This window comes from Ciona robusta, chromosome 1 (assembly GCF_009617815.1).
Source record: "Ciona robusta chromosome 1, ASM961781v2".
Taxonomy (NCBI): Eukaryota; Metazoa; Chordata; class Ascidiacea; order Phlebobranchia; family Cionidae; genus Ciona; species Ciona robusta.
In genome coordinates this window covers 15,645,217-15,663,022 of record NC_143235.1, presented here as the reverse complement: position 1 = coordinate 15,663,022, position 17,806 = coordinate 15,645,217, and the positions used below count along the sequence as shown (strand labels likewise).

Sequence of the window (17,806 nt, the reverse complement as noted above, 5' to 3'; positions counted from 1 at the left end):
GAACAATGAAACTTCGATTATCTACGTCATAATAGTAAGGTCGGTTCAAGGTTGGGATTATTGCGTCACAATGCCGAGACAGATAGTTGATTGTGACAAAATAGTTATACAGGTACTCTTATGACGTCATAGTATATTAAACAGGAAGTGACGTAACATAAATTGTGACGTAACAGATATAGCGACGTAGTGGTTGTAGTGACGTAATAGACGCAATGAATGTAAGTTACGAAGATTGTGTGACGTATACACCGCCGCCATATTGGATTTATTTTATCAAGGCATTTATCGGTTGTATCGTTATTGTGGGTGAGTATGGCGTATCTTATTTATTATGACGTATCTATCTATATTATGACGTATCTATCTATATTATGACGTATCAACATAGAGATTGTGGTGTATTAATGTAGATTGTGACGTTTCAATATAGAGATTGTGACGTAAAGATTAAGAATTCGAAAATTAATTGTTTGGTCGCAATGTATTCCCATTGGCATTGTTTAAATAATTAGTCTATTATCATCAATTGTTACGTCACAATAGAGTGATTACAATTCATTGTTACTTCACAACGCTTAAGTTTCTTTATATAAATTATTTAAAACGAAGTTGTGCATAATATCATTCATTATAAGACAAAGGGATCGATGAGTTATAATGTGATTGATTGTAGAGAACACGATATTGTTTGTGGCGATTGTGAGGAATTGGGATACATTAACAAGACAGCATAACTTATATCGGTACTTGCTGTCACTGGTCGCCGCTGATTTGTTAAATGGGATCATATTGCTCCTACACGCCATCTACTGGCTGCTTCATCTCATATTTGTTGGAAGGTAACATATATGACCTAGTTGTTATGACGTCACCACTTATTACGTCACAGCGTCAACTTTACGGGGGAATCCCCGCAAGAAGTTTTTAGGAATTTGATCTCTGGTGTTTTGAACGGTAGTATCTTCGCATCGCTTGCAAGTGCTACACTGCTTAATCTGGTACGTCATAACTAATTATTTTTACGTCATAATACGTATATTACTGTGGGGTAAGATGGATACCGTTAGCACCGAAATCGCGTATTTCCTGGTCGTGTTTTATATAATTCAGTAAAAATTCTTTGATTGCAACCGAAAGAGACGATACAATAGAATGAAGGGGGTTTTGTTGGGTTATAATAACGTGACGTCATGTGACGTCACGTAACATAAGACGTCACGCACCCATATGTTAACAAACCACAACAACGATGTTTAAATTGGTTAGTGTACGCGAACCAATATCGAACGTTTGGCTTAATTAAGGTTTTGTAAATCGATTATAACAAGCTCGGTTCTGCTGGTTAAATATAAACCGCTTACATGCTGGGGCGTACAATGTAACGTATACAAGCTATAATACAAACTGTACATACTATATAGTGGGGTGTATACTATATAATACATATTATATAGTGGGGGAAAATGGACATTCATTCAAAATATTGTTACGAAACGCAATATTATGTTTGTGACGTAAGTAACAATGTTTATGACGTCACAGGTGTTACGCGTTTCTTCGAACCGAGCGCTTGCCCGTGCCGCCGCCATCACAACAAGAGCACCGGTAGGTGGCGCAACCTGGGAGAGGAGCCCCAAGATCACGTGGGCGCTTATTGGGGTAATCTGGTCGGTCACGGTTGGTTTCATATTGACCCCATTGCGTCATCATTGTCACATGGAGCTCACCCAATGTTATGATGGGGAGGGGTTTAGGGTAATGGAGGGGAATACCCTGGTTAACCCACATGGTAAGTGACGTCATCATGGGGATTCCCCGTTAACCAGGTGCTTTCCCCTAGACGAACCATCATCGTACGATTGCTCCACCATGCGGCCACCATCCAGGGTGTCTTACATCCTTATACTTAACATTTGCAACACCTTGGTTTGGTCCCTAATGTTTCTATGTAACCTTATAACGTCGTGCGTTGCAACCAAAGTAGAACGGGTAAGATTGATCGATATTTACTAATTAAAAAACAATCTACTTTATCTAATCCTATAATCCCCACAGCGCTAAACTTAATTTCAATTTACAATATTGATTATTTACAATGGATTATATTCTAGAACATTGTCTTTGTTACGTCACAAGTACTATTACGTGGTTTATCTTTAGGATGACGTCAGTGGAAATTTAAAATTACGTCACACATTTGGAATGTCCCGTGACTCGTCGTCATTCTTTGCTTGCGTCATAACCCTCAGTATGACGTCATCATCGGTACCATATATTGTGTATAGCTTCATTACAGAGTTTGGTCAGTTTGTAACATTTACAATATTTATGAATGAATGTAAATTATTTATCTTTGTGTGACAAGCTAACGACAATCGTTATAACACAGGTGTTCTGTTTCATACACTTCGTGCCCGCTTACAAGTTATCACGTATGTCACTTACTTTATCATCGCGTGGCGGGGCAACGACAGTCGTTATAACACGGGTGTTCTGTTTCATACACCTCGTGCTCGCTTACGAGTTACCACGTTTGCAACTTATTGATCCTCACATGGTGGACAACGACAGTCGTTATAACACGGGTGTTCTGTTTCATGCACCTCGTGCCCGCTTACAAGTTACCACGTATGTAACTTATTTATCTTCGCATGACGGGGCAACGACAGTCGTTATAACACGGGTGTTCTGTTTCATACACCTTGTGGCCTCTTACAAGTTACCACGTATGTAACTTATTTATCCTCGCATGGCGGGGCAACGACAATCGTTATAACACGGGTGTTTTGTTTCATACACCTCGTGCCCGCTTACGAGTTACCATGTATGTTACTTTGTAGGTGATTATTTTTTTTGGATTTTTTATTTTTTTATGTATGGCTAATAATTTGGACAACCCATTAGTGACCACTGGGTTGGAGCAATTCCCGTTAAGTGTCTTGCCCAAGGACACATACGCCAACAATGGTAGCAGCATCGAGCCTCAAACCTGTACCTCTGGGTTACAGACAGGCGCGCTAACCACTATGCCACCGCGCCGTACATGGTGTTCTGTTTCATACACCTCGTGCTCGCTTACGAGTTACCACGTATGCAACTTATTGATCCTCACATGGTGGACAACGACAGTCGTTATAACACGGGTGTTCTGTTTCATACACCTCGTGCTCGCTTACGAGTTACCACGTTTGCAACTTATTGATCCTCACATGGTGGACAACGACAGTCGTTATAACACGGGTGTTCTGTTTCATACACCTCGTGCTCGCTTACGAGTTACCACGTATGCAACTTATTGATCCTCACATGGTGGACAACGACAGTCGTTATAACACGGGTGTTCTGTTTCATACATCTCATGCCCGCTCACATGGCTGACAATTTAAACAACCCATTAGTGACCACTGCCCACAATGGTAGCAGCATCAAGCCTCGAACCAAAAACCACCACGTTCCTAACATTGTCACACAGGTTCTCCCGCCACGAGGATTCACTACGGCGCCAAATTCCCTGCACTGGTCACGGAGGGATTCGAACTCATCACCTACCTATCTTGCATCATGAACCCCATTATATATACTGCTATGTTGAGTCACTTACGCAGCAAAGTATCGACCCTAATCGAACGTAGAGGCGACAACAAGGTCTAATTTACGTCCAATATATTTGCTACGTGTTCATCTTCAAATTAATAAATAAAACATTTCAACCAATTTTGATTCAACCTCAATTAGCACGACTATGACGTCATAATTCACTGGTAAGCGCCCGAAGCATCGTCTCCTGCCACTAGGTGTCTCGTGTCATCCACGTCGTTAAAACTTCGCGCTCCATTAATATTAAAGAAGCGAAGAAACGAGACTGAGGGAAGATGGAACGAGTACCTCGTCTTGGTTTCCCCCCTTCTATGATTATATACCAACACTAATATGATGCCGAGTATTAAGATCACACAAGATAAACCAACGGCTAATCCAACCTCATTGCTGTTGCTACCTGTAACTGTATGTGGGGTTAGTGGGGGTTACAAAACATGGGGGTTAATGGGGTTGGGGGGATTAATGGGGTTGGGGGAATACACCAAATAACAAACCTGGTATTGGTTTTGGTTTTGAATCAATAACTCGTGGTTTCTTGCAAACAGTGAATCCGATCTTGTTGCAACTGTTGTCGTTCCATCTTCCCTCTGGTAGCGTTAGTTCAGTGCAAAGTTCCTGGAGGTTTTTAGTTCAAATTATTGCTCTGGTTTCAGTTGCTATTTCTATATAAACATTATTATTTCCACAAAAGTATTACAACGTATGTTGTTTCCCTCGCATAAAAGTTACACAACATGCATATCAACCCCCGACCCACCTTAGCGAACCCGTTACCCTTGGAAGGTTGACCCTCGGCCCAATACATAAAGTCCATCGGTGTCCCATCAGACCAAGCAAATGTATCGTCGTCTAATTGTCGATATAAACCGATCCAACTGTGCGGAGGTTCGTTATTACTTAGTTAATTATGAATATAAGCTACCCACGGTGTAAGGCTGATGTGACCTCTCCTATAGGCCCCACTTCTACGTATAATAAACATCGCTTCTTCCTTAGAGTGGATACTAGCAGGGTACGCACCCATCTTACGACAATCAAAGTCAGCTTGATACCAGGTTGCCATCTCTGTCTTAGGTTGGAAGAAATAACAGTTTGATTGGAAAGGAACCCAATTGCTCTGTAATAAACTTAATATAATATATATCCAACCCAACACACAATGTATTCATACCCCTGGACAATGGCCTTCATAATTTGTTACATTTGCTGGTGGTTTCTTGTCAGTCTTTCTGCACAAAGCAGGTAGTGTATAATTGCATTGTACATCGTACCAGAATCCCTGCATCCCCCGTGCTGACTTCACCTGACCATCCATAGCGATGCAGCCCGATGTTGTTCCGTTAGAATCGCTGGGTTCGTGATCACCCCAGTTTGTGAAGCTCACTGGCCTGCAAGTGAGGTCTGTTTAAACTCGCAAGCTTTAATGTGTGGCTGATAATTTAGACAATCCATTAGTGACCACTGGGTTGAAGCAATTGCCGTTAAGTGTCTTGCCAAAGGACACATACGCCCACAATGGTAGCATTGTCTTTGAATTCATAACCTCTGGGTTAAAGGCGATCACTTTATACACTGGCCAACTGTAGTATCCACAACCCAAACACACTAACCCACCATCCAGTGATCCACGCGTACGAGGTCCCCGGTGACGTTGCTTGCCTTTTTAACCCCAACCATGCTTGGACCCCACCAGGCACCGCTGTGTCCGGGTTTTCTGTGGGGTCGGACAACAAACTAAACGCCAACGATTGCGTAAATTCATCGGATATTGTTGCGAGTGATGCACCGTTTGTGGAACATTTCTTCTGAGCCCTGGATGTGCATGACATAATGTTACAATTACTTGTGTGAAAATGTGGCTTCTTAAACTGAACATACATTCACAGTGAGTTGAAGACACAACCGGTAGATAATATATGACTTACATGTCCCATGTCATTGCTTGCTTGGTGAGCAACCAACACTCCTTGTTCCAATAAACCCAACCCTTCGCGCACAAACCTCCACCCATTGGTATTGTCGCCGGTGGTTTAACAAACCTTGAACAAAAGTTGCACGACTTCATACAAGCCTTCTTCTGTCGTTTGCGTAAAGTTCCGCAACTATTATGTTTAATAATGTCCTAAGGAAACATTTCAACATTTATTTCACGCTCTCCATACAGAATGCCATCCTAGGTCACGAACATAAAACAACACGAGCTAGCGTTAACTTTGTACAGAATGTGAAGCAAACTATTTGCCGTTTTTAAACACTGTTGAAATCAAAACAATATTATTGTGCAAGTTACAGCTAATTAGTATTTTTTTGCAAACCTTATCTATGGTATCTATACAAACATACAAAAGGGCCTTTACTGTTTGGTTTAGGTTGTAGCATTTCAGGTTGTAGGGCACAATTAAGAGGGTTCATAGGATAGCTAAAATGACCAGGATTACAAAAATTAAAATGACCAAACGCAAATTTTACCCGTTTGGCTTTGAGCAATGTACTGTATTATCGGTGGTAAAGCATTTTTGAGCAATGTCACCAGTCGCTTCAACGCTATTCTATGCGATGCTTTTAACATGTGATGTATTGTTAAACACCTCGTACAAGTTACCACATACACCTCGTACAAGTTACCACATACACCTCGTACAAGTTACCACATACACCCCGTACAAGTTACCACATACACCTCGTACAAGTTACCACATACACCTCGTACAAGTTACCACATACACCCCGTACAAGTTACCACATACACCCCGTACAAGTTACCACATACACCCCGTACAAGTTACCACATACACCCCGTACAAGTTACCACATACACCTCGTACAAGTTACCACATACACCTCGTACAAGTTACCACATACACCCCGTACAAGTTACCACATACACCCCGTACAAGTTACCACATACACCCCGTACAAGTTACCACATACACCTCGTACAAGTTACCACATACACCTCGTACAAGTTACCACATACACCCCGTACAAGTTACCACATACACCCCGTACAAGTTACCACATACACCCCGTACAAGTTACCACATACACCCCGTACAAGTTACCACATACACCTCGTACAAGTTACCACATACACCTCGTACAAGTTACCACATACACCCCGTACAAGTTACCACATACACCTCGTACAAGTTACCACATACACCTCGTACAAGTTACCACATACACCCCGTACAAGTTACCACATACACCCCGTACAAGTTACCACATACACCTCGTACAAGTTACCACATACACCCCGTACAAGTTACCACATACACCCCGTACAAGTTACCACATACACCCCGTACAAGTTACCACATACACCCCGTACAAGTTACCACATACACCCCCTACAAGTTACCACATACACCCCGTACAAGTTACCACATACACCTCGTACAAGTTACCACATACACCTCGTACAAGTTACCACATACACCTCGTACAAGTTACCACATACACCTCGTACAAGTTACCACATACACCTCGTACAAGTTACCACATACACCCCGTACAAGTTACCACATACACCTCGTACAAGTTACCACATACACCCCGTACAAGTTACCACATACACCCCGTACAAGTTACCACATACACCCCGTACAAGTTACCACGTACACCCCGTACAAGTTACCACATACACCTCGTACAAGTTACCACATACACCCCGTACAAGTTACCTCATACACCTCGTACAAGTTACCACATACACCCCGTACAAGTTACCACATACACCTCGTACAAGTTACCACATACACCTCGTACAAGTTACCACATACACCCCGTACAAGTTACCACATACACCTCGTACAAGTTACCACATAGACCCCGTACAAGTTACCACATACACCTCGTACAAGTTACCACATACACCCCGTACAAGTTACCACATACACCCCGTACAAGTTACCACATACACCCCGTACAAGTTACCACATACACCTCGTACAAGTTACCACATACACCTCGTACAAGTTACCACATACACCCCGTACAAGTTACCACATACACCCCGTACAAGTTACCACATACACCTCGTACAAGTTACCACATACACCCCGTACAAGTTACCACATACACCTCGTACAAGTTACCACATACACCTCGTACAAGTTACCACATACACCTCGTACAAGTTACCACATACACCTCGTACAAGTTACCACATACACCCCGTACAAGTTACCACATACACCTCGTACAAGTTACCACATACACCTCGTACAAGTTACCACATACACCCCGTACAAGTTACCACATACACCCCGTACAAGTTACCACATACACCTCGTACAAGTTACCACATACACCCCGTACAAGTTACCTCATACACCTCGTACAAGTTACCACATACACCCCGTACAAGTTACCACATACACCTCGTACAAGTTACCACATACACCCCGTACAAGTTACCACATACACCTCGTACAAGTTACCACATACACCCCGTACAAGTTACCACATACACCTCGTACAAGTTACCACATACACCCCGTACAAGTTACCACATACACCCTGTACAAGTTACCACATACACCCCGTACAAGTTACCACATACACCCCGTACAAGTTACCACATACACCCCGTACAAGTTACCACATACACCTCGTACAAGTTACCACATACACCTCGTACAAGTTACCACATACACCTCGTACAAGTTACCACATACACCCCGTACAAGTTACCACATACACCTCGTACAAGTTACCACATACACCTCGTACAAGTTACCACATACACCTCGTACAAGTTACCACATACACCTCGTGCTTACCGAACATTTGGTCGTCCAGTTTGGATCGACATGATCTTGACACAACTTATCGAGCGAAACAGATTTATGCATTTCACAAATATACGAACTTTTCTCGGAGCAGACAGCGTCCTCCCACTTACCGACGCTGTATTCATCGGTTACTATGCGAACACAATCCTCCTTTGTTAACAAACAATGGGTTAGTTATTTATAAAAGGGAAGAATATTAGGAACAGTTCCTGTTAAAACATTGTTGGATTTCACTAAAGATATCGCAACAGAATGGTAAAATTACTTTTTTATAATATGTTTTTTATGTTTAGTTTGCACACTATATATGTAGAAACAATAAAATATATTGTTCGATACAACACACACACAGGCACACACGCACGCACACACACGCGCACACACACGATACCTGAGCTCCATTATTCCTGTACCCTGGACTGTTAGGTTCCCCATGCTTCCAGTTACTGTACCAATAAGGCGTCCCATCCCTCCATAGGAACCTTCCCTCCCCGAACATATCGTTCAACCCAACCCACATCGCCCCCACACTAACGTTGAATAGTCGACTCTGGAACAAAATTCAGACAATTGTTTGTTTTAATATTTATTGAACATTAACCCCCCCCCCCTCAACACCCACCGTTATAAAAGCTTGCTGTTGAGCGTTCACAATAGACAGAAGGTTGCCACCTAGTGACATGCAATCATCGCGTGCGTCCGTCCAATTTAATCTGCAGGCAATTATAGAAGTTATAACTTCAAGACACTTAATGGCTATTGCTCCAACCCAGTGGTCACTAATGGGTTGTCTAAATTGACAGGTGTATAATACCATCACCCACAAACTTATTCCGAGTTGTATAAAACCAAACCCTCATAACCCACCTGTCGGTCGCGTTCTCCCCAAATATCTTGATGCAGTAACCCCTATACTCCCACCAACCCCCTGGACAAAACCCCTTTGGGTTATAATCGGGCACGGGAGTGGTTGGGGTGGGCACGGTGTTGTTACTCTTCTTGCAAATGAAGCTACAAAACAATTGTTCGGTTAATATGGTATATGTATACTATCACCACCTCTATGCTACCTCCTAGTGGCCACTGTTTAATATTGTTTTATTATTTACGTTTAAATGAGTGACTTATCGTCAATGCTGGGTCTGAGTTGGCGATTATAACATCGTAACAACTTTCATACAAACCTTATTTTTTTTCCACAATTGTAATCGTTCCAAGTTCCATCGCTTTGGTAAATATAAACACACGTCTCTTGTTTGTTCACGTAGTTTGGCTCGTCTGTATATATATCATATATAAACATAGATATCATATATATAAACATAGATATCATATATAAGCATAGATATCATATATAAACAAAGAAATACTAACTTGGTCTCCATGAATGAAAAGTAAAAGGTTTCCCGTCAGCCCAACGGAAACTATTGTCGCGATTATTCATATCCAGACCAATCCACCTGCGATGATAGTTGTACACATAGTTACATATTGTTACTTTGGTAGCAACAACATATAACCACACATAATCATACAAACCATTCTGAAAGAATCAATCGTTGTATTTGTTGGTGTAAATAATTTTGTTCCTCAATATTTTCCACGGAAGTTAAATCACTTGACATCGACTGACAATATTTTCGAGCGTCATAATACGCCATTCGTTTACGATTGCTGTTAAACAACATTATTATGTTAACAACAATAATCCAATTCAATTTAAGTGTAAAACACTTCTTGTAATTATTTTGTCTACTTATGTTGTTTCAACGTCTTGTACAGGTAATCATGGTGCATAAAATGCAACAGCATAAAATTATTTGTATGTAAATAAATGGCATAGCAGCTGTTTACTAAGTTTAACTGCAACAGTGATACATACTATAATAGGTAAACAATATATTTTCACCTGAAATAATAACAGGACCCATTAAAATAAAGCCAAGATGCGTCGCCGCATGTTTGTGGAGCTTGTGTTGTTACGCTGTTCATATCCACCACACTCGCACCTCGACTGTTAAGAAGGCAGAAGGTTATAATATATTATATACAAATATAAAGCTGTGTTGAGAAGTCATGTAATTGCCATGGAAACCACCATATTAATTTGCTGCATCCTCGTTTTTGGGGATGCAATATCTTACTTTATATTTAAATAAATATAATTTATCTGCCAAACTATTGAATAGCTCTGCAGCAATTGCTAAATTTCATCCAACAATGAAGTTAAAACCTAATTAAAAGTTCTGTTTTATAAACTTACTCAATCTGGCATATCCAATTTCTCAACCCATTGCACGTACTCCCCCTCCAAAAGTTGATGTTTGCTTGGTATTCAACACAGTTTTCATTCACGCTTGGTTTCTCGCCATTTGAACCCCAGTTCATATAATCCACAGCCGAGTTATCGGACCAACGCCAACTGTGATGTCATGTATGATGTCATTGTGATGTCATAATACAACATGAATACTATTTATCTCTTCAAACAGCATAACAAAGGTCAAATTAATTAAAACAACCAAGAAAGGGAAATTAGCAACTAAAGCTGTTAAAACACCTTATAAGTGAAGGAGTTGATAAAAATTACCTAAAAAAACAAGTTACTATTGAAAAAAGTGACATCACACCCCCCATTATGACATACCTTCCATCTTGACCCCTTTTATTCAACCCAATCCACAAATACCCCCCATGCACAAAGTTGCCGATAGCTTTTGTCTTTATTAAACTAATCTCCTCGTCGCTATGGATACTCGCTAGATCAGCGTTGCCTTGGTCACCGCCCAACATGCGACAAAAGTCACGAGCTTGCGACCAAGTTTTACGACGAACACGATATATTTCGTTGAAGACTTTGAAACATTTCGTTTTGATCGCCTGGGGATGTCAAGGTTATTTATGGTTAGAGTTAAAGTTCATGACCTCTCACCTGCCAGCCATCGGGGCAGGGTAGTGGGATGGGTGTGGTGGGGGGAGGGGCCGTCGTGAACCCCTGTCGTGGCTGAGTGCACACAACTCGACGTTGATCTTTACAATTCCCAACTTTCCATAAACCCGCGTGGCTTCCAGCTCCCATGGATACGCACATACCAACTGTGGGGGGTAATCAGGTTATTGTAGATGTATGTAACATAATTATGGGATAACGACTTTTGTATAACTGATAATTTAAACAACCCATACGCCCACAATGGTAGCAGCGTCGTGCCTTGACCTCATTACCTCTGGGTTACAGGTAGGCACACATACACCAAGCACACATACACCCACAATGGTGGCAACATCAAGTCCTTAACCGGTAACCTGCGAATGATTTATCACAACAACCAACTCACTCCCAGCAGGGTCCACGTGGTTCTTATTCGGTTGGTTTCGTTCCCAATTCGTGAAAATTATTTTCTTTGATTGTTTCACGTCGTCGAAGTCTGTGTCAAAGAAATGCCACCCAGTGGTCGGTTGTGACAACGCGAGGATGTTCAGATGAAAGGTCACTGTGATGTCATAATGGTGCGATTGCGTCGTAAGAAAGGTTTGTTCAAATCTAGAGTAAAGTATTGTGATGTCACAAAGTGTTGATGTTAGCATAGCAAGCTATTGCTCCAGTGCATAAAATATCAGAATAAAGTTTAGTCACACAAACTTAACTTCAATCAAGCATGATATTAAACACAAAGATTGAGAAATAATTAATAATATTAGAGAGTCATGCTAAACATAGAAACACCATTAAAACCATAAACATCATATAAAACACCTGTTATGAGGAACAATCATGCGACTGATATTCCCAAACCGTCGTTGACACAAACGGTAACCATCTGTCCAATTTGTTTGTTGGTGGACGAACTTATAACAAGTGGCTTCGAATCCAACCCAACCAACAGGACAACCTGGGGATAATTAATGATTATTAAACTTGTTTAAAAATATCCACAACACAATTACCTTTATCAGGGGTTGGGAGGGTAACATTGGAACCTGAGTGGATACAAGTTGAATTTGATGGGTAAATAAAATAAAGAAAATTTTATTTGATAATAGAAGTGCCCACCAGTAGGTGTTGGTAGAGAGCCACCCCCACGTTTGGTGCAAACCCCGTCGAACATAGAGGTTTGAGGAGGTGATGGTTCCGTTGGGTTCTTGGAGCATAAAAATTGATATTTCCTGTAACAACTAACGTCGTCCCATCTTCCACTTGCGAGTGACATCTTTACACAATCTCGATCGCCTGAGGGAACATTTATTTATAAACAATTGTTACATCATATTGCCTATTCTATGAAGATCAAATTAATTAAAACAACGAAGAGAAAGCTACAGCCATTAAAATAAGTTCTAGGTAAAAACTACTTGATTGGAAATGGTAGATAAAAGCTTATCTGCTAAACCCATGATATAAAAATCATATTTGCAAAGGTCATTGGTGGATCACCTATAATATTTAAAAAACATGGTAAAAATAAAATGGGTCTTGTGTACAAACCCAAACATACAATTTTAGCATTACAACACGGTGGGCTAACACCGTGGTTCCCAACACGTGGGGCGCGACCCAAAGTTGGGTCGCCTGATAATTTTTTTGGGTCGTTTGGTTTTGTCAGTTTGTCATAGTTGCGTTTAAATTAAATGTAACTTGCCTATTAAACATTGCAACAGGCGGTGGTGAACAACCTAAAAATGTTACAGAAGTAGAACTGATTCATATTTACGATGTTTTCCTCAACCAAGCAGCATGTTTATTACGTAATAGGAGGGATTCACACGTGGATCCATTGCATCATATTAGCGATTGTTTGACCTGGCAATTAATTACGATATAATAACAATTCACACGTTGATTGTTTGCGTCATAATAGCGATTGTCCCCTTGATTATTTAACCTGCAGGTGCTTGAAAACAGTTTGGATATTTGCTTTTTAAGTAAAGTATACAAATGTTTGCAAAAAATGCTTTGTACGCGCGTAAAGCAACGCCAAAACTCACCGATAGCCAGCGAGCACAGCTATAGCTCATTAGTGATTTGATAAACATATTATTTTCTGAAAAAGTGAATGCTTTTGCAGTGCTGCTTGTTAGGAGTTAGTGGTTGGGAGTTAGGGGTTAAGAGTTAGGGCTGGATTAAGCAGGGCTTTAACTAACATAAAACACTGCGAAAACAGGATTATAACGTACTGTAACGTACCTAATATATCACTATTGTGACGTAACATACCGCTAATGTGACGTAATAAAGCGTTAACCTTACGCAGGTCAGGCAAATTACGGTGACGAAGCATGTTTTCGCGCATTTTTAAAGTTAATTTTAGACACGACCACCCGAATTTTTTGCAAAAATAATTAAACAGTGGGTATCAGTAAGGTCTATAAGACATTTAGAAACCAAAATTGTCACTGACCACCAGCTAAAGGATTACCCGTTTGCAATGCAATCTTGTATGGCTTTTAAAATTTTACGACAATATATGCTTGGGTCGCAAGATTTTACCGAACTGAATTTATTTTTAAAATGGGTCGCCTTAAAAACGAGTTGGGAACCACTGGGCTAACACACTATGTTCACCTTGTATGTCAACTGGTTGATCTTTTCCCCAATAAGTAAAAGTTGGAGTGACTCCATCATCCCATTCAAAGTGCATCTCGTGATCGATGTCGTTCAAACCAATCCATAAATCATCATATGTAGATACTAAACAAATATCATCGTGTGTAGACACTAAACAAATATCATCGTGTGTAGATACTAAACAAATATCATCGTGTGTAGATACTAAACAAATATCATCGTGTGTAGATACTAAACAAATATCATCGTGTGTAGATACTAAACAAATATCATCGTGTGTAGATACTAAACAAATATCATCGTGTGTAGATACTAAACAAATATCATCGTGTGTAGATACTAAACAAATATCATCGTGGGTAGATACTAAACAAATATCATCGTATGTAGACACTAAACAAATATCATCGTGTGTAGATACTAAACAAATATCATCGTGTGTAGATACTAAACAAATATCATCGTGTGTAGATACTAAACCTATATCATTGTATGTAGATACTAAACAAATATCATCGTGGGTAGACACTAAACAAACATCATCGTGTGTAGATATTAAACAAATATCATCGTGTGTAGACACTAAACATCTACATACTAAACCCCGTACTTTTAAGACTCCTTGTGGCTTCCATCCAAACGATTATCTCATCCAGTTCTGCTTTGGAACCGATCCTCGCAACGTCGGCTCCAACTTTTTTACATGAGGTTTGCGCATCAAACCATACAGAAGGAATAGTGCAACCCAACCTAAAGCAACGGCCGCCAATCGACTTCCAACCAGACTCGCAGTATAATGTGGCTGTCAACAAACATGGGCGTAATTAGGGGGGTGGCTGGGTTCATGTTTACCCCAATTGTTGATAAAAACAAACTCACAATATCAGTGTAATAATAAGTTTGGTTGCTTTAAGTTTAGACAATATATGAGTAAATGTGTTATTTATCACAGGGGTTAGGGGTGTCTGACGTATATGTGTGACATATATATATGTGTGTGTTTGTGACTCACATTAACAACGCTGTAATCATAGATGGGATAATTAGTATTTAACATTGGTGTAATCAAGCATCTATAAATAAGTTAGGTACAGTAGTTAACTTACATATACAAGTTGAAACATCACAATACCCCCATCCTAAAGAGGAATTGGTGTAACACCACGGCATCAACGAGTGGTCAGGATTACGACATAAGTTTCCGCTTAAACCTGAGTGACATAAACATTATTTATCCCTTCGAATGCGACCGAGAAATCTAATTTATTGAAACAATGAAGAGAATGGAATTAGCAGCAAAACGACGGTCGTTAAAACAAGCTATGGGTAAAAACTACTTGAGGAAAAGTTACTTTAACCCACTGTGAGTTGTTTCTTATAAGGTTTAACGGCCACGTTTTTTAACCAAATGCCCCTTCATTTGTTTTACCCTAAGTTTGTTATAACGACTGTTATTTTGCTGTTAATTTCCCTCTCTTCGTTATGTTGATAAACACCCACATTCTAAATACACAGCCCTCACTGTACTCACCAAACGTAGTAGTTTGTAACCCCCAATCCATACACGGTAAACCTGATGCGCTGACGTTTACACTCCCGATATAATCCGACCCATCATGATTATAACATTCAACGTTCAATATAGGGGTTGTCCCTATAGGTGCTACTGTAGTCGGCTGGTTGATCGCTTTCGTTTCATCTTGAAATACATGAAGTGACGTCATACATTGTATACGTCATCATGACGTAAATAAAATTAAATATTGTTTTATAAGGTTTTTATAGAGAGTGAGGAATTATGTTGCTCGACGTCGCCACCTAGGCGAAGCTAAAAGCGTTTTTTACGTAATATTTCCCCTTGTTACGTCATTCTTTCCCTGATATGTCACACCCTGCGTCATAGTTACGTCATACCTCGTTTTTTACAGATAAAACTTAGATGCCTCGAACACGGGGTGTCGCCCCACAGCCCGTTCCTTGTGATTATTGCTCCACAATCTTCATTGCCACCGTAACTATTAGGTTGTCCTGCAATAATAGTGGTTATGATGTCATCATGACATCACATACGCCACCATACCTGCCCTCCAGTTCAAATACACGAGTGGATATCCATCACTCCACGCCCAGTTGCCCTCCACTGTGATGTCACTCATGCCAAGCCACATTACGGTCGTTACAACATTTATCCGACCTGTGGTGGGTGGGGTGGTAATTGGTATCTTGCCCTAGTACATATACACACAATGGTAGCAGCATCGAGCCTTGACCTTGTAACCTTCTAGGCTACAGACAAGCGCCCTAACCACTTCACCACAGCATCCCCCACCTGCGATCCAAGCTTGTTCCTTAGGGCTCGTAATACTTAGTAAATCAGCGTTCTGTTGCCGACAAGCGTCCCTCGCTTGAACCCACGTTTGTGAAGATTGAAAGTTGAACTGGTAACAATATTCACCAAACTGGCCTTCCACCCAAAAGTCGCCGCATCCACGAACTATAAACAACATTTATCCCTTCAAATATGACATCGAAGATGAAATTAATTTAAACAACGAAGAGAAGGGAATTAGCAGCAACACGACAGTCGTTAAAACAAGCTTCGGATAAAATGTTCACAAAGTCACAAACCAATGCACCTGGTTGAGGGCAAATACCCCATATAAAATCCTTAGCGTAGTTAGAAGTGGTAGCACACCACTTCTGATTGTCGCTTCTACCAGCAGTCGTGCAATCACTGTAGCTTACTCCCATAAAAGTGAAAGGGAATAAACAAGGATCTCCGCCAGCGTTGCCGCCGATCGTGTATATCACTGTGACGTAACACACGTTAATACTCATGTATATGACGTCACACAAGGTACTTACTAGTTTCATTGCTGATTGATGACGTAGTAAACAGTGTAGATTGTGTCGTAACAGCATGTATGCTCGATGCGAATGTCGACAAACATACAAACAATATAAACAAACGCATCTTACACGCTAGAAACATTCTATTGTTATCCTATGTGACGTCACAAGTACATTGAACAATTGACTTGATTCTGACGTAACACTTCCCCGATTGTTACGCGTACAAGTCACAGCATGGTACAAATCATAACCATCTGTAATAACCCCTAACCCCCTTTCAACCCCTACCCCCCTGTTAACCCCCAACCCATACAACCCCCCACACACATACTCAAACACAGTAGTCCCACGTTACAACCATACAACATAGGCAACGGTTACAAACACTTGAACCCAACGTTTGACCTCAAACTCCCCTCAGCACAATATACGAGGAGTTGTACAGCGTGGTCACAACCACCAGCCTTACAAACCGTGTCCATAATAATGATTTTCACACCTGAACCTGAGCGTGTTACCCCATCTTTACCCGTATTTCTCTACACCCACCCCCCCAACCATCCTCCTCTCCACACCTCGACCAACTTTCTAGAATGCAACGCGATCAACGCGAAACAAAAGTTCTAGAATTAGTACCGGATGCCTTTGTGACGTCACAGTATCCGGATCAATCGCGAGTTGGTTCGAATTGTTCAAACAATCGGTGTTACTATGGAAACGATTGTTACGTCACAAATCAATCGACGTCACAATCGTTGCGCGCGGATTAACAAAGAGGATGTGACGTCATAATCCACTCTCCAGATTTCGCGAAATTTATTTTAAACTTGGTCGTAAGGTGGCGGCGTTGGGTATATGACGTCATAGTCAGGTGGTTTGTCCTCTTGGTCACGTGGTTCACTGTAACGATAGTGACGTCAAACTTGTACGTGACGTCATCATGACGTACCTTCCCATAGCGGAACCACTTGATGACGTCACGTTTGTC

General features: G+C 40.9%; 2 protein-coding genes across 4 annotated transcripts; one reads left to right on the top strand and one right to left on the bottom strand.

The window, feature by feature from the left end:
* The first annotated feature begins 62 nt into the window (after positions 1-62).
* LOC149743749 (uncharacterized) lies at positions 63-3,717 on the top strand. Its single transcript, XM_089881693.1, has 7 exons — positions 63-309; positions 677-842; positions 893-1,001; positions 1,546-1,792; positions 1,844-1,992; positions 2,164-2,305; positions 3,476-3,717. The coding sequence occupies exons 1-7, from the start codon at positions 216-218 to the stop codon at positions 3,652-3,654; spliced, it is 1,086 nt and encodes a 361-aa protein (XP_089737819.1). The 5' UTR covers positions 63-215; the 3' UTR covers positions 3,655-3,717.
* Positions 3,650-17,024, bottom strand: LOC149743748 (macrophage mannose receptor 1-like). Of its 3 annotated transcripts, none has more exons than XM_089881404.1 (31): positions 16,831-17,007; positions 16,602-16,775; positions 16,295-16,459; positions 16,046-16,159; positions 15,880-15,993; positions 15,497-15,664; positions 15,072-15,176; positions 14,576-14,767; positions 13,963-14,115; positions 12,454-12,630; positions 12,348-12,380; positions 12,157-12,292; positions 11,738-11,943; positions 11,332-11,495; positions 11,047-11,279; positions 10,663-10,821; positions 10,309-10,413; positions 9,939-10,073; positions 9,774-9,859; positions 9,584-9,677; positions 9,267-9,410; positions 9,022-9,112; positions 8,791-8,949; positions 8,388-8,549; positions 5,529-5,725; positions 5,218-5,415; positions 4,775-4,991; positions 4,530-4,720; positions 4,361-4,478; positions 4,098-4,218; positions 3,650-4,006 (listed from the first exon to the last, which is right to left on the bottom strand). In XM_089881404.1, the coding sequence occupies exons 1-31, from the start codon at positions 16,955-16,957 to the stop codon at positions 3,759-3,761; spliced, it is 4,686 nt and encodes a 1,561-aa protein (XP_089737530.1). In that variant the 5' UTR covers positions 16,958-17,007; the 3' UTR covers positions 3,650-3,758. The 3 variants fall into 3 exon arrangements, 2 of the variants coding, with proteins under 2 accessions (XP_089737530.1, XP_089737538.1); XM_089881412.1 differs by having other exon boundaries at positions 13,963-14,088; positions 16,831-17,005; XR_016385348.1 differs by lacking the exons at positions 3,650-4,006; positions 4,098-4,218; positions 4,361-4,478 and having other exon boundaries at positions 5,214-5,415; positions 16,831-17,024.
* Between the last annotated feature and the right edge of the window lie 782 nt (positions 17,025-17,806).